Source organism: Pangasianodon hypophthalmus, chromosome 9, assembly GCF_027358585.1.
Source record: "Pangasianodon hypophthalmus isolate fPanHyp1 chromosome 9, fPanHyp1.pri, whole genome shotgun sequence".
In the NCBI taxonomy this organism is placed as follows: Eukaryota; Metazoa; Chordata; class Actinopteri; order Siluriformes; family Pangasiidae; genus Pangasianodon; species Pangasianodon hypophthalmus.
Genome location: NC_069718.1, coordinates 17,972,076 through 17,993,280, shown reverse-complemented (window position 1 = coordinate 17,993,280; position 21,205 = coordinate 17,972,076). Strand labels below are relative to the sequence as shown.

General features: G+C 41.1%; 1 protein-coding gene across 4 annotated transcripts in view; it reads left to right on the top strand.

The window, feature by feature from the left end:
- Positions 1-17,255, top strand: part of scaper (S-phase cyclin A-associated protein in the ER) — a 93,176-nt gene extending 75,921 nt beyond the window's left edge. For all 4 annotated transcript variants that reach the window (XM_034307342.2, XM_034307344.2, XM_034307343.2 and 1 more), the window contains 5 exons: positions 2,039-2,285; positions 5,427-5,576; positions 14,770-14,961; positions 16,172-16,220; positions 16,555-17,255. In XM_034307342.2, the coding sequence (XP_034163233.2) occupies positions 2,039-2,285; positions 5,427-5,576; positions 14,770-14,961; positions 16,172-16,220; positions 16,555-16,658 (742 nt within the window). In that variant the 3' untranslated portion in view covers positions 16,659-17,255. The remainder of the gene's footprint in view (positions 1-2,038; positions 2,286-5,426; positions 5,577-14,769; positions 14,962-16,171; positions 16,221-16,554) is intronic.
- Positions 17,256-21,205: the final 3,950 nt, after the last annotated feature.

Genomic DNA, 21,205 nt, shown 5'->3' with positions numbered 1-21,205 from the left:
GTGGATGTTTTGAAGTGTTTCTGCTCTCTGCTGCTTGCTGTGTCGTGGGATTTGCTTGACAGAGGGGGTCATGTAGCTACACAGTTGCTAATTTCCACACTCCATGCTTGGTTGACTTCAAGTAACAGCATGCACAGTGGGGTAACATCCAGAGGGCAGACAAACCCCTGTTCTTTAACTCTAAATCACAGTGTGTGTGGATGTGCTATACTAATAATTACCTGTCATGAGCTGAATTGTGCTCAGTGATGGCTGCTTAACTGTTGCTGTTTGGTAAGATTGTACAGAACCGTTATCTTCCATCTTTTTGTTTGCTTAGTATTTCTATCTCCACAGTGGTTTATTCCAAATTTAAACTGCCACGTTTTTCTCCCTGGTTAACTGTAAATCAGGCAGACAATAGCTGCATTAGCAAAGGTTTAGCTGTAAGCATGGTCGAATCAGGCAGGCTGATTCAGGGTTGGTGAACAGGCTCAGATTGCCACTGTCAGACCTTCACTTTCATCCCACACGCTGGCTGTTTCCCAATCTGGGGATGTGGAATCTGTCATGCAGAGTCACAGTGAGAGAACCGAGCCTTTGTTCCCTCACACAGACGCTAATCCTGAGTGTCTGCACAAGTTGGGCTACCCTGAGAACTGCTTTAGGATTTTGACTCGTGTGTATATATATGCTAAGGATTTGAATTTGGGTGAACTGATCCAAGAACAGCTCTGGAAGAACAAAACTGGGCAATTCTTTCACTCATTAAGGGCGTATGTTGTTGGGTCCTCTGCATCAAGATCCTGGCATTAACTTTAGTGTCATTCCAGGTACACATTATCTCACTGGAAATGCTCCTATCCAAATACTAACCTCCGTCATTAGAGAAATGGCAAAGCAGATCTCAGATCAGCCTGATAAGGCAGCTTCACTGCTGCCTGTATAATTTGTGACTGGGGTGTGGAGTTACCAAGCCTGTTAATCCGCCCGGCGTTGTCCAGGCTAATACACAAACATGCTGTCTTAAATCCCATAAGATGGGTTGTAATTAAATGTGGTGGAGCGCAGAAGGGCCTGAGACAGTAGTTTGTATTGTGAAAGCGGTGCATTGGCTGTCAAAGTGCCTCATAGGTTTCAAAAGTTTCATCGCTTCAGCTTTTTTTTTTTTTTTTTTTTTTGAAGATTGTTGGGTTACAGTGATGGGGTGTGTTTATATTGGAGTGAATTGGAATGCTGCACTGCTTACAGGCTTCACGCCTTCGAGTGCTAGTCATTGCTTTGTCAAATTAAACGTCTCCTTCTTTCCTTGAACATGCCTATTACAGATTCTGGTGGCAGCTGTTTTAAAATGTTTTTACTTTCTCTTATTGTAACTAGACAAATGCTACTCCAGTGCTGAGTTCTGATTCCTGCGGGACTGAACATGACCAGTTAAGCTTCTCTGCCCTGTAGGCGTGCTGTACAGACAAGCTTTGCCCCGTTATTTATATCCGAGTGGACAGGACCTGGTCTAGCGAGTAAATCTAGAAGCCGCAGGGACCAGACTTCCCTCACTCCCTGCAACCTAGGTCTTTGACTCTCTGCGGTTAAGAAAGCAGCCGGCACCTCCTTGGGTTGTGAGACATTGAGCCGCTTGTCAGAGTCTCCCTCTCCAGCTGCCTCTCACCACTCCAGGCTTGGTGAAGGGCTGTCTCACATGTTTGGCTTTGTTTGAAAGGACTCTGGTTCAGATGGATGGTACATAAACAAGGGGGAGTTGGTTCTGCTTGCCTTGAAGTTTTGATACAATGAGGGAACACCTTAACTGAGGGAATAGCAATATTTCTGCGCCATATGTCAGCCAAATGTTTGGAAATATCATTTTTATTCTCTAAAAAATGTGTAACCAAAGTTTGTGTGTATGTATGCCTATATCGGTGCATATTTCAGTAAATGTCTCTGTTTGTTTGTCTTGGATCTGTGTATGTGTATGGGAACATGTGTCAGCCACATACTTTCCTTTCAATCCCCATAATGCATCTCTCAGAACCTTTTTTCCCCCTCATCTCTTTCTCAGCTCCTCCAGTATCTTTGACAATAAGCGGCAGGACTCTACTGGGCTGACAGCGCTGCTACAGAGCACTGACCTTGTTGGCGTGCTGCACATGCTGTATTGTATCCTACTGCACAGCACCGTGCCTGAGCCCCAGTCTGGCAGCATGGCGTCACTCCAGGAGCCCTACAGCCCTGCTGTGGTCCAGGTGGCACTTCAGGGCCTGCGCTTCCTCAACAGCTTTGCTCTGCTTGACCTCACTGCCTTCCAGGTACTCTCCTAGTAGTGCTCTGCTTTAAGCAGAGTGCCAAACCTTCAAATGCCATGCATCACCATGCAAGTAAGGATGTGTGGTAATACTGGTACTGTGACAGTCAATCATAACATATCAGATTGTTGTATAAAAATCAAGACATTTTAAACAACATACTGAGCAGATCATTATAGACTTATGGGATCAGTGTGAGCATTCAACCAGTGTTGACATATTGACACATTTTCTAGTTCGTGCTCCAGAGCAGAAACCTATGTGTCCACATTCTGTTTATTCTAGTGATGTACAATATAAAATATATAGATAGCGATAGCCAATTTATATGGGCTGATGCTGATAGCCGGTTCTGCTTTCATATTTTTGGCTACACTTACGTAAAGTTACACCACACTTACAAGGTTAAACGTTTATTCTTATTTCATTTGTTAATTTCATTTGCCTTCCTCCAACTGAAAGTGCAGTTACTTTTTATCCGACAAGCAAATAATAAAAACAACTCTTGAATTACAGAAAAGCAATTCATACAAATGAGAATCGTCAGCCTAACATTTTGTATATTCGTTTACATTTAAAATAACTCTTCTCAGTTTCAAATAAATCCAAAAAGTCAAATCACTTTTTACTAAAAAAATCAACTTCACATTCTTTCCTATTAAACTTAGAGTAGCTGTTCTCAGTTACAGTGTCTGAAAGGGAAGGCACCTGTTTTTAATCTGAAAGCTGTGTAGTGAAAATTTATCCTGATTTAATGTTTACTGTATATGTAGCCTATAAGGGCTATCCTCTATTTTTCCCTTTTGATTGACATTAAGCAGTCGGCACCAACCATTTGCCAGGTCTAAACTTTTCTTTCTTTTTTCTTTTTTTTTTAAACTACCAATGCTGATTATTGGCTAGTTCCTATTTAATCCCATCTTGAATTGCTAGTGTGGTGTTCATCCCAGATGCCATGTGTAGTGTTTAGTCTCTGTCCACTGCCTGGGGAACACTGTGCAGCACTTGTAAAATACAGCTTTATGACATAAGAGAGGGTGCGTACGCCCTGCTGTCCATCTCCACTATGAGGTTGCAGCCACACTGTCTGGCCAAAACTGTGGTGCAGGGCTTGTTTTTCTTGCGCACAGGACAAGCCCACAGATTTGCCTTGAGCTAGCTGACAACATGCCATGTTGAGCCCATCCCTCAAACAGACATTCCAAACAGTGCGGAGAATAAAAAAAATGATGTCAAAACTCTCGGGGGCTTGTGATTTAAGTAGCGAGTATACCTGTTTTCAGGAATTCAGGCATTAGATCGACTAGCAGGGCTAATGATCTGACCACTGTTCAAATCCCAGCACTACTGGCAGGAGATCACTATTTCTTCCTAGAACAAAGTAAACCCAATGGACATAAACATGCTTGACCCCTGACCCCAGACCAGTCGTGTTGAAGGCTTTGGGTCAGCTATGCGGATGGAGAGCAGCATTAAATGAAGCCTGTCCGGTCGTACGTTAGCTGGCCTGATGAAGAGAAAAGGACGGATTCATGACGGTAAATCACCATGTAAACACTGAGGCGTGAGGGAGGAAATGCGGGAAGTGTATGAATTATTTTAATGGGTTTCAGTAATTACTCACACTTTGTGTGAGTGCGTGTGTGTGCGGGTTTCTCTTCCCTGTGCTCTCTGTCTTGTTCCTTCTATATTTAAAACAGCTGGCAGTCAAAGCAACACCGCCAAAGTTTTATGAACATTTTAAATAATGCTGTTTTGGGACCATAGTTGTAATCACCTTGTGGTTTACATTAGCACACAGAGCTGACTAATAGGTTCATCGGAAGAGCTCAGCTCCTCTCCTCTCTTCTGCTCTGACACCAAAGAGTCTCTCGTTAACATCCCATAGCACTTTTCAACTTCTTCTATATGATCTCTAGCCACTGTAAGAGAAACACCTAATGGTGGCCTAAGGCCAGAGTGTCAGCCTTGTGTTCTGTATACTGCATTAGTGTGATGCTAGTAAGAGAAGAGCCTCAGGTGAGATCTGGCTCAGGTAGTGTTGAACTGATTTGTTGCAGGAATGTGTCATGGAATGGAGATTATTGCAAGGTGATCACAGCACAACAGTACTCATTGTTCTGATCTTATTCTGTTAATTAGCTATAAGAAGAAGAAAATATAGCATTTGTTTCATTCATTCATTCATTCATTCCTCTCTCTTTATTGTGGTCAGGGTTGTAGTGGATCCAAAGCCTATCCCTGGAACACTGGGTACAAGTCAGAAATGCACACACTCATTCACAATGAGGGGCAATGTAGCATAGCTGGTCCAACTACAGGTCTGTTTTTGGACAGTGGGAGGAAACTAGAGAACCTGGAGGAAACCCATGCAGACATGAGAAGTACTTGCAAAACTCCACACAAACAGTAACGTGAGCTCAGTATGGTTGAACTGGTGACCTTGGAGCTGTGAGGTGGCAACACTACCCACTGTGCCAAGAATGTCAAAAAATTAGGCTTACCTGTGTTTGCATTAGTTCACCTGCAGCTATTGAAGTTACATGTTTATAGGCGTGTGTTGTCAGTGTAGGCATTTGTAACTGCATTAATATGAAATTTGTATGTAAACCCTACATCAGCCCTGTTGCATTAGCATTATTCAGGTATTGTTGTTTGTGCCTGCTTACTCAGACCTTCCATCCTCAACTCTCACACCCCACAGCTAATGTCAGTAGTCTCAGTGCTGACCCTGAGGCGCTTTGTCATACTGACATGTTTAATAAATACTGTCTGTGGCTCGACTGATAGCATCTCCTCTATAGGGAGACTGGGGGGTCTGGAGTGGGACCTCTCTGTCTCCAGAGCTGTGGAAAGACTCTCACAAGTCCTCCTCAACAACCCCAACTTGTTTTTCATCCACTTTAAAACACTAGTTATCTTCTTATGGTCTAAAATGTACCATGTGTCTTATACATAAACAGTTTAGAGTAGTCCGGTTAGGTTCAAGTATGAGTAGTCCTTTTAAACTGATGGTCAGGTAACCACTGACGTTTATCTGCTTCCTAATTCGATTTTCTTCGGATTGATCTTAATAAATATGTGATGATATGTGAGCTGTGACTTATGCGCTTTAAAATTATTATTATTGTTGCTGTTTTTCAGTCTGTTTTGGGAGCCGAGGGATTGTCTCTGGCCTTTAGACACATCGTGAGCTCGCTGCTGTGGTACTGCTCACAGAACAGCTCAGAGAATCTGCTGCATGAGGTCATCATCTGCGTAGGTTACTTCACCGTCAACCACCCGGACAACCAGGTGAGCATAGTGTGGACAGATAAATGCAACAGTCTACTGAAGTTGTTCGAAGAAAAAGCACACTACCATTACAGTACAAAGTGGATTTTTTCCTGTAACAGCACAGCATGAAGTGTTTTATTTCTCTTGTACCACGATTTGCCAGCTGTTGCAATTATTATTTAATAATGAATGGCACTTTGTGCTTTTTAACCATTTATTGTCACATTCAGTGTTGTGAAACATTCATGAGATATGTTACTTCCTGTTATCGCTTGCATTATAGCAGCTATGAACCCTCACCAGCCTATCTTTTTTTAAGTGAATAAGACAACAAACACAACTTGCACAGACTCTCTCATCGTGGAAAACTTGCCGACTGTTACAAAGTTCTGACACCTGAAACTCTTTCCATAAATGTTAAATAAATGTGTACTTACAATATCAACAATAACATTTTTAATCAATTTATTATGGGCTTAGATTTTATGAAACTCTAAGTCCTTGCCATCCAAGTCCTTGCGAGTGAGCTGTTTCTATAGAAATGTTGAACGAGTGCGTTAATATAAAACTGTCATTTGAATTAAAGCCTGAACTATTGTCAGAGCTGCTGTTATAGAAAATGAATCAACACCTTCAGACTCAAGAATTTATTGCTGTGGTAAAAAGATCTATAACAGATCCCCGCTTGGGAACCCTAGTGCTGTTGGGTTTGCTATTCAAAAAGAATCCATAAAACATCACTAATCTGTTTCAAAACCGAAAAGATTTTCTGAAGTAGTGTAATTCTTTCTGCAAAACACTTGTTTTTTTTTTTTATTCCAGCAAAACACTGGTATTAGTTGTGTGTTATGGTGTTTTTATTATTTATGTTTTATGTCCATTAGATGACAACCAAAAGATGGTCACAGGAGGTCAAGCATGATAATTTGTTTAAATTTGTTTAAAATATTCAATAAAGAAATATGGTGCACACTTTTGAAAGGGAATATTATGTAAAAAAAAAAAAAAAAAAAATAGTTCTTTTGTAATGTAGTTTATATTAATATTATTCTGTTATTATAATTTAATATATATTTTTTTAAATACTGTGTATATTGTTTATTGTACAAAATTATTTTCCTTTTTTGGTTTTTAATGAGCAAAACTAATTTATACGAATGCTATATTAAAGCACTTGGTAGAGCAAGGCTAAATGATTGCATACCAGTCTATGCTGTTTGCCAGGAGGGCCTTGAATATAAGTATTTTAGTTACTCACTAACAGAATCAAACTCTTTAAGCAGAGAAATGAAAATATAACATCAGGGGGACATTCAGAGTCAGTGTCTAGTTAAGCCTGTCATCCAGCAGAGTCAGTCTATGGAACTGTGTTTATTTTACCTTTATTTTACTAACAGAATCTCATTGAGATAAAATCAGATTGCAAAGGAGACCTGGCCAAGAAGCTTGCCTAGTTTGACTTCTGATTAGATTTGGGCTTTTTTCTTTTACAGTATATATACACCGATCAGCCATAACATTAAAACCACCTGCCTAATATTGCGTAGGTCCACCTTGTATCAACAACACAGCTCTGATCCATCGAGGCACGGACTCCACAAGACCTCTGAAGGTGTGCTGTGGTATCTGGCACCAAGATGTGAGCAGCAGATCCTTTAAGTCCTGTAAGATGCACGGTGGGGCCTCCATTTGACAGGTTGGCCCCTGTCAAAGTCGCTCAGATTCTTACACTTGCCACCTGTCAAGGGATATATAGGCAGCAAGCGAACAGTCGGTTCTTGAAGTTGATGTGTTGGAAGCATCTGAGCGACTTTGACAAGGGCCAAATTGTGATGGCTAGACGACTGGGTCAGGGCATTTCCAAAACGGCAGGTCTTGTGGGGTGTTCCCTGTATGCATGGGTTGTACCTACCAAAAGTGGTCCAAGGAGGAACAACCGGTGAACCAGCAACAGGGCCATGGGCATCCACTGCTCGTTGATGTGTGTGGGGAGCAAAGGCTAGCTCGTCTGGTCTGATCCCACAGAAGAGCTACTGTAGCACACATTGCTGAAAAAGTTAATGCTGACTTTGATAGAAAGGAATCAGAACACACAGTGCATCACAGCTTTCTGTCTGCTGCCAAAAGCACCTACAGTGGGCACATGAGCATCAGAACTGGACCATGGAGCAATGGAAGAAGGTGACCTGGTCTGATGAATCAGTTTCTTTTACATTCATGTGGATGTTACTTTGACCCGTACCACCTACCTAAAAAGCTGCAGACCAAATATACCCCTTCATGGCAACTGTATTCCCTAATGGCAATGCCCTCTTTCAGCAGGATAATGTGCCCTGCCACACTGTAAAAATTGTTCAAGAATGGTTTGAGGAACATGACAGAGTTCAAGGTGTCTCCAAATTCCCCAGATCTCAGTCCGATTGATCATCTGAGGGATGTGCTGGGCAAACAAGTCCAATCCATGGAGGCCCCTCCTCGCAGTTTACAGGAATTAAAAGGATCTGCTGCTAACGTCTTGGTGCCAGGTACCACAGCACACCTTCAGAGGTCTTGCCTCAACGGATCAGAGCTGTTTTGGTGGCACAAGGGAGACCTACATAAGCAGCTGGTTTTAATGTTATGGCTGATCGGTGCATATGTACACTCACCATCCACTTTAATAGGAACACCTGTACACCTGCTTATTATGCAGTTATCCAATCAGCCAATCATGTGGCAGCAGCACAATACAATCATGCAGATACAGGTCAAGAGCTTCTGTTAATCTTTGTGACTTTAACCATGGGATGGTTGTTGGTACCAGATGGGCTGGTTTGAGTATTTCAGAAACTGCTGATCTCCTGGGATTTTTACACATAACAGTCTGTAGAGATTACAGAGAATGGTAATAAAAACAACAAACATTAAGTGAGTGACAGTTCTGTGGGAGGAAACGCCTTGTTGATTAGAGAGGTCAGAAGAAAATGGTCAGACTGGTTTGAAATGCCAGGAGGGGTATAGTAACTCATATCACTCTTCACACCCTGCGTGAGTAGAAACACATCTCAGCATGCACAAAACATTAAACCTTGAGGTGGATGGACTACAACAGCAGAAAACCACCCTGGGTTCTACTCCTGTCAGCCAAGAACAGAAATCTGAGGCTATCATGGGCACAGGCTCACCCAAACTGGACAGTTGAAGATTTAAAAAAAAAAAAAAAAAAAAAAAAAAAAAAAAAATCACCTGGTCTTTTTCCAGATGAAACACACACACACACACTAAAATGTGAGGCTAGTGTGAGTGCAGAGTAGACTCAGTGAAAGTAGTTTGAGAACAGTGTAAGGCCAGTGTGAGAACAATGTGAAGCCAGTGTGAGGGCAGTGTGTGACTAGATTGAGAACGGTGCAGGAAAAATGTGAGGCTAGTGTGAGTGAAAGTAGTTTGAGAACAGTGTGAGGCCAGTGTGAGACTAGATTGAGAACTGTGTGGGGAAAAATGTGAGGCTAGTGTGAGTGCAGAGTGCAGAGTAGTGTGAGGGAGAGTAGTTTGAGAACAGTATGAGGCCAGTGTGAGGCTGGTTTGAGAACAGTGTGTCATAGAGCCAGTAGTTGCTTAGGTTTAAACCTGGATGGCTACTGTTCTCACATTGGCCTCAATTTTTATAAAGTATTTATGCAGTACTTCACTTCTAATATCTAAAAAAAAAAAAAAAAAAAGTGGTTAAATCAAAAGTGGTTAAAAAAAAAAGTAAGTGTGTGTGTGTTTTTCAGCCAGTCAGGCCCTGTATTGTTGACTTTAATCTTAAGGATGTCGCCAAATGTGAGTCATTTTAAAATGACCCTTCTGTGATCAACAACTGTCATGTGTACAGGTCAAGGAAAAAGTCCTGGAAATGTCTTGGAAAAAAATATTTCCTAAAATGAATGAGAACGCTGATATGTATACACTGAGTTGCCAGGTCTAATAATGTTTTTAATGCAATTGTAGTTGAAAAAATTGCAAAAGTGCTGTTTTGTGTGTGGCAAAGGTACAGTTAAGCTTCTATAAGCGGTTCATTAGATCATGAGCCAGATGTGCTTTTCTCCATACAAACAACTGATACAAATGCTGAATAATGCAGCAGCTATGGCACCTTTGCCATGTTCTGCCCTACCGCATGGGCAGGCTTTGTGGTTTTATTCTTGGCATTCAGCGTGCTCATTGTTGGAGCTTTAGCAGGAGACAGAACCTGCAGGCGTGGATCACGAATCAGTGAGGTATGGAGCTTCCTGCCAGCTACATGGCCTGTGACAGCACTTCACTCACTCCTCCAGTTATGTGAGTCTCCTGAGGATTGACCGTCCTCATGGGAGGGTCAGAGTCCCAGCAATTTATGGGCTTATTACGGATTCTAATTTAAAACATTTTTGCTGTTAATTAAAAAAACGGCCTCTCTTTTTATTGCAGTTCAGTTCTCCTCTGCCACTTCAATCCAATTTAATTATTTTGATGTACACAATTAGCATTCGTTGGCCATTGTTGGGCTGATTTGCATATTATATTGGATAATTGAATGAGGGCTGATGATTGAATTAAGGGGAGGAGTGACAGATGATTAGGCTTTGTGTTCAGATAGGGGAAAGTTACAACGACCAGGCTGAGAAATACACCTTTTGCATATTCATTTGTCCTCAGCCCACTTTGCTAATTTGAAAACTGCTCCGCGGGAAAGTCTTTAAATGCTCCAGGACACAAGCTAGTTTTTTATGTTGCAGTTTGGCTGAGCTTCATTTTTTTATTTATTTTTTTTTTTTTTAAATTATCAAAAAAAAAATGTTGGCAGATGAACGAATTAGCAGAATGTTTCATTTTAATTTGTGTAGTTTCTCAAACACTGTTTTTGAAACAGTTTGACATTCAATCTATGCAGAGCACAGTGTGAGACGTATGTTACTCTTGTATTACTCTTTAAAAATCTGCTTGGCAGTGGCTCAGAAATTGCTGTGTGACCATGGGACTTCTTGTGCAGTATAAATGATGGGTTTGCTTGGGCTGTGGCCTTTCTCAGGCTAGCGTAAGCACAGGCGCAGGACACAAAGGCGGCGCTGACCCCAGACTCCTGACTCAGACCGCTGATTCAGTGCCAGCACACCCGCCTGTGTTTATATGTGTCTGTCTGAGAAATAATACAGCTCATAATAGCAGCACAGGCTTTGAGGTACTGTGTGCACTGTATACCGTGCTTACTCAGAGCATGTGTGTGTTACTCTGCCCCTACTTCACTCGCTGCCTTTGCTAGAGTGACATATATACTGTGGTGGTGGCTGTGAAGTGTTTGTATTCAGGGGCCATAATGGCTCATGTTTGATAGTGTCTGTGCTATAAGACATTACATGAGAGCTTGCCTTTTGGCAAGCTTTTCAGGTTCTAATTGGAGGTTCAGTTCAGCAATAAGAACAATTCATGTGTATTAGATTTTAAGGATAAAAGTGATGTGTAATGTTTGTGTTTGTGACGCATGACCTCGATTTATGAGTCACTCAACGATTGTTACAAAGATACCTTTTGATCGCTTTATTTCTGCATTGTCTCATGTCTGGAAAGCAGCCAAACAGTGTTACTCACTGGTACATACGATAAAAAGAATGAAAGACAACCTCTTCCTTTGCATTTTCTTTTGCTGTCCTAGTGTTTCGCCTACTGTTGAAGCATAACAAGGCAATGGTGAACAAGCTGTGTAATGTAGACAGCCACTTTTCAACATGCCACTTCTTTCAAAGAGCCAGGCTGAAACAGTTCATTATACTCATCTCTACTTATCTCCCACTCTCTCGCTCTCTTTGCCACATTCAGTGCTATCTGCACTTCTCTCATACACTCATCATATCCTAACACAGCCATAACTTCAGCCTCAGTCCTGGCCCTCTAATCCACAGCTAAACTGATGTTGAAATGCCGGCTTCAACAGTTTATTATTGCTGAGATAACCCAACCCTTTGGGCCTTGTTGCTGGCGAGAGCACTGTAGTAAACACAGGCATGGGGGTGGCTGCACCGCACAGCCTCCGAGTGGCAGCAGAGAGGATGAAGCCTCTGCCAAGCACCATGCATGATTTACACACGCCGTCATCAGAAAACTGTGGTTTAACACACTTGAGTATTATGTATTGGGGTTTCTTTTTTCTGGATTTTTTCTTTCATTTTTTGTTTGCCTGCCCATAAATCTCTCAAAATTTAGGACCCCATTTAAGTCTAATGCTGGGTTTGAGTGCTGTCCAGGTCAGATGGGCTCTTGGTGAAGATCTCCCGGAGAGATTATCTTTCAAAGGATCGAAGTTGACGCTTGATTCGGTCAGGCAGCTGTAATAAATCACTGATCATTTGCCCTTTTTTCAAACAAACAGAGCTCTTAATGCTGTTTTCTTAAGAGGAACATTTTCCTCATTTTGAGAAATGTTAACAAACCGGTCTCTTTTTATTATGCTATTTTGTTCGTAATAATTATGCCCCTGCACTGGGTGCCGTCACCAAGTCTGGACAGACAGAGGTTTGGTAAAGTTCTTTGTAAATTCTGTCCGTGGGTGGTAGTCTTTGTTCACATAGGTCTCACTAGTCGTAACGTCCTGTCTTGAGTGCCTCTTCAGCATCCTCGTGAGTCGTTTACCCTTTACTCTTATCTGTGAGAGGTCTGTAACGCCTCTTTCTTAACATTAAACTGTCTATATACGCACACACACACACACACACACACACACACACACACACACACACACACACACAACAATGCAACTGTATCTCATAATTTAAATATTTTGTATAATTTTTGTATTCAATAAATACATATGAAATCAGATAAAATAGATTTTTGTAGTTGGTTTCTCTGAGTAACCTGATCCCAAGAAGTTACACTGAACGCTCTGCATTGCGTTTAACCTGTACATTTGAGTCTTGGAGCCTGACTTTCTTCCTCACTCTTATCAACACTCCATCAAAGAGTAAACCCGACCAGCTCAGGTCTCCTTCCTCTTCACCTTGGGCTATTCGGAGCCTGTGTTTGCGTTTCGGCGCATTAACTTTACACTCCCTTTGTTTTCAGTGGACAGGCCGGGAATTATGTAATAGACTTGCCGTAAAAGCGTGGCTCTGTTTGAGAATCCCAAATGCTCTGTATTTAAGAAAACACAGGCCAGGCCTGGCCTCTCTGCTTCTTTATGACCATCTGTGCTTAAGCACAGGGGGATGCAGGAGTTCAAAAGCCCACCAGTGCTTTTATGATGTTAGAGGCTGAATAAGATACCTAGCTGCTGCTGTAGGACTACAGCTTGGGAGCCATTTCTTTCCAGCTCATGCAGGAATCTGGAGCATTTACAGCATGGCTGGAGCTAACCTCTGCTCTCTCCACGCTGTACGTCTCCTTGCTGCGGACACTTGAGGGGGGACAATTTGTTTAGGTGTGTGAAGATGGAGTACCGTATGCTAGGGGATTATGAGACGGCTGCTTGATTTGTGGAAGGAATGTCCTCACAGAGCCAGGCCCTGCTACCCAGTGCGCACACACACACACACACACACACACACACACTCCCACACTCTTACACAACATCCTTTCTGAAGTTCAGAACGCCTTGGTTTATGAACAGCAAGTGCCAAGTTCTAGTGAAGTTACTGTAAGCTGAGGTAATGTCAGCACTATGAAGCATTATACTATGTAACAGTCTACTAACAGAAAAGGACAAGACCATGCGTCTATACAGCTCCTGAATTTAGTCAAGGAGTGATAGTAGAGATTAGTTCAGTCCTTCCCGGGCTTATTAAAAAAACCCTCCTCAGCCTTTCCACTCCATTTTGACATTGCACAGCTCTACCATTGAAAACAACCAGGTCTTTTCAAATGATTGCTTAATTCAGTTGCACTGCTATGGTGGCTCAGGAAATTCACTTTTTTCCCTACATTCTTGAGGGCTAACACTCATTAATTACATGGCGGAGAGAAGCCACTGTATCATGTGTTTGGTCAGCACATGCCGGTGGGCTTGCCGATCTGAAATGAGTCGGCGGTCAGCTGTTTTGAGCTTTTAGTACCATTAAAGGGACTCTGCGGTGGTTTGTTTTAGCCACTCAGTAAAGCATCTTTAAACAGTCCCTCATGCAGGATGACATCGCCTGAGAACCTTTGAACACTGCTGTAGGACTACACTGTGTAGGGCCTTCACCTTGAAATGATAAAAGGGGTGAGTTATCGCTTTGTTTATCATGCTCTTAAACCCCTTGAAGTGCATTATTAAAGGACAGAATGCATTGGAAAGAGTATTGTTAAGACTATTTTTACAAATCTTGTAAATCTTGATAATTTATGTCACCCAGTGCTGCGGGAATTTCACCTCACCCTTCTGGTTTGCATTTAGGGTTGAGCTGCACTGGAGGCTAGCGTGTACTGGGAGGTGGGTGGTTGAGGGGGTAATTGGTTCTTTCTCTTTCTCCCTCTCTATCTTCCACTCATTCTGTCTCACCTGTGGGGATTTACTGCGATGACCTCCCAGCTCCCTGGTCTTGGCAGGTTCTCAGACTTGGGCTGAAGGCCTCCGGCACCAGGAGCTGAGCCTGTGCTTTAATCAGGTCGGGGCTGGGAGCGATTTGATTTTAATGCTGGGGGGGCCGGATGTGATGGTGTGATTGACTGCTGCGCTGAGGGGGGGTGGGATGTTGATGGTGAGAGACTCCATTAATGGTATTGCTTCATTTCTTAAAGTGGCAGAAGCGGTGTGTGTGACTATACAGGCGGTCTGCCCTCCTAGCCCCCCCTACCTTTGCCCTGGCAATCCCCTTTTTTTCTTCTCACCCTCTGATTCCCAGCTACTTATTTGCCCACATCCCATGATATTACCTCTGTGTGAACTTCAGTGGCACATTGAGTGCTTGGGGCATTTTTTCCATGACTCTGTTATCATGCTAATCACCGTGTGTCAGTTTCCTCTTCGCCTCTCGAGCGACTGAGAGGAGCCCGAAAGTGTTCCGTGTACACTCGTGCCACAGAGGGGAGGTGCTGAGGCATCCCTAGCTGGGTTTATGGTGTGTAATTGTGTACTGGGGAGGCTGTGCCCTCTGTTTCTCCTCTTAATGGCTGTTTGTGTGTTGTTTTTAGTGGCAGATTTATGTGTGGGAGGGGCACAAGGCGAGGCTCTGATTTACTGCTAGAGGTGGCATTTGCTCGATGTGTGTATGTGCGCACACTCTCTGCCTGTGTGTTCCAGGTGATCGTGCAGTCTGGCCGGCAGCCCAGCGTGCTGCAGAAACTGTGTCAGCTGCCGTTCCAGTACTTCAGCCACCCGCACCTCATCAAAGTGCTCTTCCCCTCACTTATCAGCGCCTGCTACAACAACCAGCAGAACAAAGTCATCTTGCAGCAGGAGATGAGCTGTGTGCTCCTGGCCACATTTATACAGGTACGTTATGGGTTTTCATACAGAAAACACACACATCCATGCATCTGTAGATATGGATACACTGATATTACAGTCCCTCAGAGTAAAAGTCATTCACAATTTTCACACAGTTGCCTAAATTGCCTACATATGTACTTCTCTTATTCTTTTTTAACTAATCTTATTATAAATCATACCACATTCATGCACTTAAATCATCATGCCTGAGGTTTGTCTTCCTGTCTCACCTGCAGCATGTCCTCTGACCCGTAAAGCCCCCTCTCCTCCCATGCACACACACCTTTCCACTGTTTCTGCACAGTGTCAACGTTTGACTCTTATCTCTCCAAACTCCGGCTTTGTCTCTGTTCCTGCCCTTTTGTTTTTTTGCTGCTCTTGTTACCCTCCCTTTTCCAAAGAAGCAGCCTCCACTGCAAAGATGGATGGCTTCCTCTGTCGATTTGGGTGGATTTACCTGCCACCGGTTGAGCCTCTTGTAAACAGGCCGACTCCTTCATCTTCCCCCTGACAAGCTTCCCTGCACTGGCCCACTACCTAGATTATTTATGTGGAGATTAGCACTCACTTTGACAAGGACAGGCGATTGTCATTCCATTCAAACAACGGGAAGATGCACAGCATCCTGTACCACAATTTGTGATAGTTCTGTTGACTACTATAGTATAGTGCATAGTATACAGTATACAGGGAGTCTTTACACCTTTTTTATGCTAAATGGAAAAACTTACTAACATACATAGAATTAGCAATTAAGGAAATTGAGACACAAAACTCCAAAGGTTTTTTGTAAAGTAACAAAGATACAAACATTCAATTTGAGCACCATTAGTAATGTGCAAAACATTCAGGCGATAATCCAAATGCTGCCATGTACACTGCAGCATATCCACTTCATGGATCATGAAATGAAGGTGAGAAAACATATCAGAACTTGGTATTCAGAAAAACCAATGTATTTCTCTATAAAGCGGGACGATCCCAGTACACTTTCTAGTTGATTTTTTTTTTTTTTATATTGGATAAAAGTTGTAAAGATAATTTTTGGATATTATATTTTTATCTATAGATGGAAACCAAAGCAGAACCAGGAATCATTTTTTGGGTTCCAAACAGGCACAATACTGATCATGTAAAGAAGTATAGAAAAAGGCTCCTTTGACTTAATTCAGGGTGTTGCATTTGCCGACTTGTGGGATTTTTTTTTCTGTAGGATTGTGCCTCCAGTGAGAACCAGACTAACAGCAGGCCCTCACAACAAGGTGAGTCATCTCATACTTAATGAGCTTTTTCAAACTTAATCTGTCTTTTTTATTTTATCCATTTTTCAGCTTCCTTTGCTAGGTAGACAAGTATAATTCGTGTAATTATGTGAATATTATATATTATTGCTTGTCAGATAGATTACATTCCAATGCCTTTTTCTCTGTACAGTTAACCAGATAATTACATAATAAATTCATATTAACCATTTGCACAATGCAGATGAATTGCCGGTAATGGATGTTTATTTAACCTCAGTGAGAAACGGTGAAGGTTTTTTTATGTTCGTGTGTGTATTCAGCGAGATTCTCTCTCCACTTCTCTTATCCACAGAGAGGAGCTCTGCTCTGCTAGATTACTGTGAGCTGTCCAACCGCTTCCCCCGAGATCAGTGGGACTCAGCACTTCAGTTCTTCCTCAACAAGCAGGAAGAGTAAGCGAGACGAGGAGTACACACTGGAATACACAGAGAGTCCTTCAGTGCTTGCTCCAGAGCAGTACACAGTGGACTACAGACTATTATATGGTTGTTTGTACCAGCACATTTTGCTCTAAGCACAACATCAAAAAACTTTCACTACATCACTTCAATTACTGTACGTGGGCTTTTAGCCAAGTCTGACAAGTACGTGCCTGCATGTAGCAACTGATTTTTCGACTGGATTTTCTTAGATCTCCTTAATAACGGTGCATTTAACCAAATAAATACATAATAAATTCAGATTAACTTTTTGGATGTGCACACTGTAATAAACCGTCCATACGATGCAAATAATTAAGGGCGGCATAACAAGTTACGTTTATAAAGTTGTTTGAATGTATGAAGATATTTGCTATGTAAATATACAGTTATTAAGAGCTGTCAGTTTAACGTGAAATCAGTTATCTTCTGAATGAATGGATCTGTTGAAACAGATTTTTTGGAGTGCACAATAGTTTACTGTTCTTCTTCCCGAGCTGGATGTTGATCTTTGTGGTTTATTAATTGTACGGTTTGTATTTTGTTTTGTAAATAAAAGGTGTTTTTTCTTTAATTATCATAGGATTTAATTATTTCTGTTCGGAGTGCACCAAGTTATTTCAGTTTTTTTGTGATATTAAATTGCTATGCATAAAAAAGAACAGTGAAAAATTGTTTGTTCGAGTTTATAATCTGGAGTCTGGACTTCATTCCTGTGTTTCATACTTATAATTTATACAGCCTCATTATATATGTTTACATTTAATTCATTTACCACAAATGTTATGTAAGGCATATTTTAATTTGAATTGTGTTGTCCTTTTCTTTGTATTTCTCTGTGAGAGGTGAAGCACTTATAATTTATAGAAACTGTTTTTCCCCCATTTAATATAATAATAATGATATAATAATAATAAAATATTAAAGGCATGAGTGTATTTTGCCATCTTGCTTTTAGTGACTACTAGCTTTAAAAAAAACTCATTTAGTAAGGGCATTTATATGGTAAGAAGAGAAACATTTGCAACATTTTCAGTTAGTATGATTGAAGCTTGGTTTGTTGTTAGTCCAGATATTTTTCACATTTCTCATGCAAATTTCAGAAAGTAATATAATGGTGACACAATCCATGATTTTGAAGGCAGATGTTTATCCCGCTGCTTGTGTTTTCACTGTAGAGGTGACAACTGATCAGATGAAATATAATTCAACTCTGCAGAATGTAATGATACGCTAACGTGTGTAAGTAGTATAAACGTGTCTGATATTGAGCAGTACTTGCCGAAGCAAATCTGGAACCAAACTGGTCTTTTCTCTTCGGTTGAGCTGCAGGTTTTAACTGAAAAGTCTTGGTAGTGTAGATTTAGTTGTCTGTCTCCTGGATAAGCTGCATTAAGACTGAAATTTGGCGTGGGCAAAACGGCACAGTGAGAGGACTCCAAACCAGATTCAAGTCCTCAGTGTGGCCTCAGGGCACCACAAACAGCCGTGTGTGTGTGTGTGTGTGCGTGTGTGTGTGTGTGTGTGTGTGTCACTCTTTTTTTCTTTTCTTTTTTTTAAAAACCTGTGTGCTTCCACCAGTTACCCACTGCTGCCTCTGAGTCACTTTATACATTAGTGTGTCAACATGAGCCGGAGCCTCTCAGGTCAGATCCTCCACAGTCTCACTGTTTCACACACACACCTATCCCTCCATTCAGAACTGTGTCTCCACAACAATAAATCTCTGTCAAGTGTGTTTGTGTATGAAGAGACAGAGAGATAGTGTGTGTGTAAAAATATATATATATATACGTATAAGTTCCACCAGTTTCTCTTTGCCTCAGAACTTCTGAGAGTGAGTTAAAGGCAGACTTAATAGACACTTTTTGGTAAATAGAAATCTGTGCCACTTCTTCCAAGATTAGTATTCTACCTATAATTTTGTAATATTTGCAATAATGCACTCCTGCTTTGATTCAAAAATATCTATCTATCTCTCTATCTGTCTGTATATATGTATCTATGCCTATATATATATATATATATATATATGTATGTATGTATTTATATATATATTAGTTTCAAACAGCCCCTGTGTTGCATTGCTTCATTCATTTAGGAAAAAAAAAGTTTGGTTTAATCTTTGTCCCTCATTATTTTTTTATGAAATTAAAATGCTTCTCCAGTGAAAATGATGCTGTTTTCGTTTCAAAGCCAGAGAAATAACAGGGATTCAGTGGGATTTGCATTTGTTTGCATGAATAAGGTGTGGAAACACCATGATTAGCTCTATAACTGCATACTTCCGTACTGAATAGTAGACTGCTGCCACTTGCATACTATTTGTCCACACTATTAGGAGGTAATTCATTATGAAATTGAAGCCTAATCTCTCAAGTGACCATAAAATAGTTTTTCTTTTGGTCTTTTTTTTCGTTTGCATTTGATTAGATCAAAATGTATGTGGTTTGTTTTAATTATCAATCATTTTAAGATTTTAAGCCAAGGATTTAAAGAGATATTACCTCTTCACTTTTACATTTGTACCATAAGCAGCCTAGAGCCACTGCGACCAGTTTAACTAACACTTCTCACTTTTCAGCCGACTGGTTTATGTGCATTTCATTTCAAAATTAAAATCAAAACAAGAAGGAAAGGTAGCTCGTGTGGCGGGCTGGAGATCTGAATTGAACGTAAATGTTTTTACACTAATATTGTCCAGATGTTGCCGGTTTGTGTGATTAAATGTGGATATTTCGATTTCTCCAGTTTGGAGTGATTTATTTAAGCCAAAGCCTCTTATGAGTAAGACGCAGAAAATCCGTGAAAATTTCCAAATCTGGCAAATTTCTGCTTTGAGTTTGATTTATTCGAAATCCAGCCGTTATTTAATAAACATTTTAGACGCAAACTTATTTGTAATAATAGTGTTTGCTTTCTGATTTGTATTTTTAAACACTGGTAATTTGTTGAAATGCCCTTTCATTTAATAAGCTCATTTAATTAGCTGTGTAGAATTCAATTAGGAAAAGAATGTGGTCTGAATGTCGGGTTTTGGGGAATGGCTTCAGACCAGCCCTGTTTTCCCCCAGTGTTCACAGCTGCAGTTCAGAAATATTGCGACTAGGTATTATTAATTTAATATGCACTTTAGAATTACATAGTCACTGGAATTCGTTTCTCATTAATACATATATATATATACTAATAGCATTAAATAGGCTACACACACACACACACACACACACACACACACACACATATATATATATATATATATATATATATATATATATATATATATATATATATATATAGCCTATTTATTGCTATTAGTAGTAGTAGTAGTAGTAGTTAGTAGTATTATTGTTGTTATTATTATTATTATTATTATTATTATTATTATTATTATTATTGTTGTTGTTGTTATTGTTGTTGTTGTTTTGCGTATATGACTATGTTTAACGTCTTGTTTTGTATGAATAAGCATCAATCAATCAATCTATCTATCTATCTATCTATCTATCTATCTACAATAGGATAAACACAATAGTGTTTAACTGAAGCCTGAACTGTAGGCTAATTATCAACCCCCTTCTCCTTTTTTCTTGCCAGAATTAAATAAAATCTAAAAGTGCGAGTGATTTAATAAGCAGGAGGCCGCAGGTTGACCCAGTCTCCGGGCAGATGCGAATGAAAGTCGGCCGCAGGGTTTGTGGAGGGAGTTGCTGTGCAGCTCCGTGTTGTTGTATCGTGTGTGTGTGTGTGTGTGTGTGTGTGTGTGCAGGTGATGCCGAGTGCAGATAAGACGCCGCCCATCTCCCCTCTGTCTAGACTCGCGCCTTTACGAGCCCAAAGCTCAGCGCTCGCGAGTCCGAGGCCAAGCGACACCATGCGCATCCGCTCCTCCACCCGCTCCTCCACCCGCTCCTCCACCTGATCCGCGCGCTGATAACGCGGATATCTCTGAAGGGTTACATCTGACAGCTCAGACAACTACGAATCGCTTTATAGCGTCTTGGCTCAGTGCCAAGATGTGGGTCACCTAACACAGGGTGAGAAGAGCCAAACCAAGATCAGGGGCCAAGAATCATTGAGAAGCAAACACATCTCCCCTTCACACACTCAGGAAAAAAATACTAAACTGTACCTTGTTCTTAATAGCTGGGGTGTTACCAGGTAGAAAAATACGTGGTGGTGTACTTTTTTTTTTAAAAATGTACACTATATCCACATTTCCTGATGAAAGATATAACGTGCAATAGATGTACAGTCTACCAGCTCAGAGACAAGGAACGGTGGAGTTTAGTACCTGTTTTCTGCTCGTGCGCAATCGCCATGAATTAAATTAGAAATGACGATCAGCTCATTATTCCCAACCAGACTATTGACATTTTGCATAGGCTGCTTCTCAAGGTATCTGTATTGATTAGGGACAAAACTTCCTTCTCACACCTTTCATCAAGCCCTTATTAGTCCCACACTCTCAGAAAAATGGCTCCTAACTGTACTTTCCCTGTGGCTGGCTACGACACCCTCCAG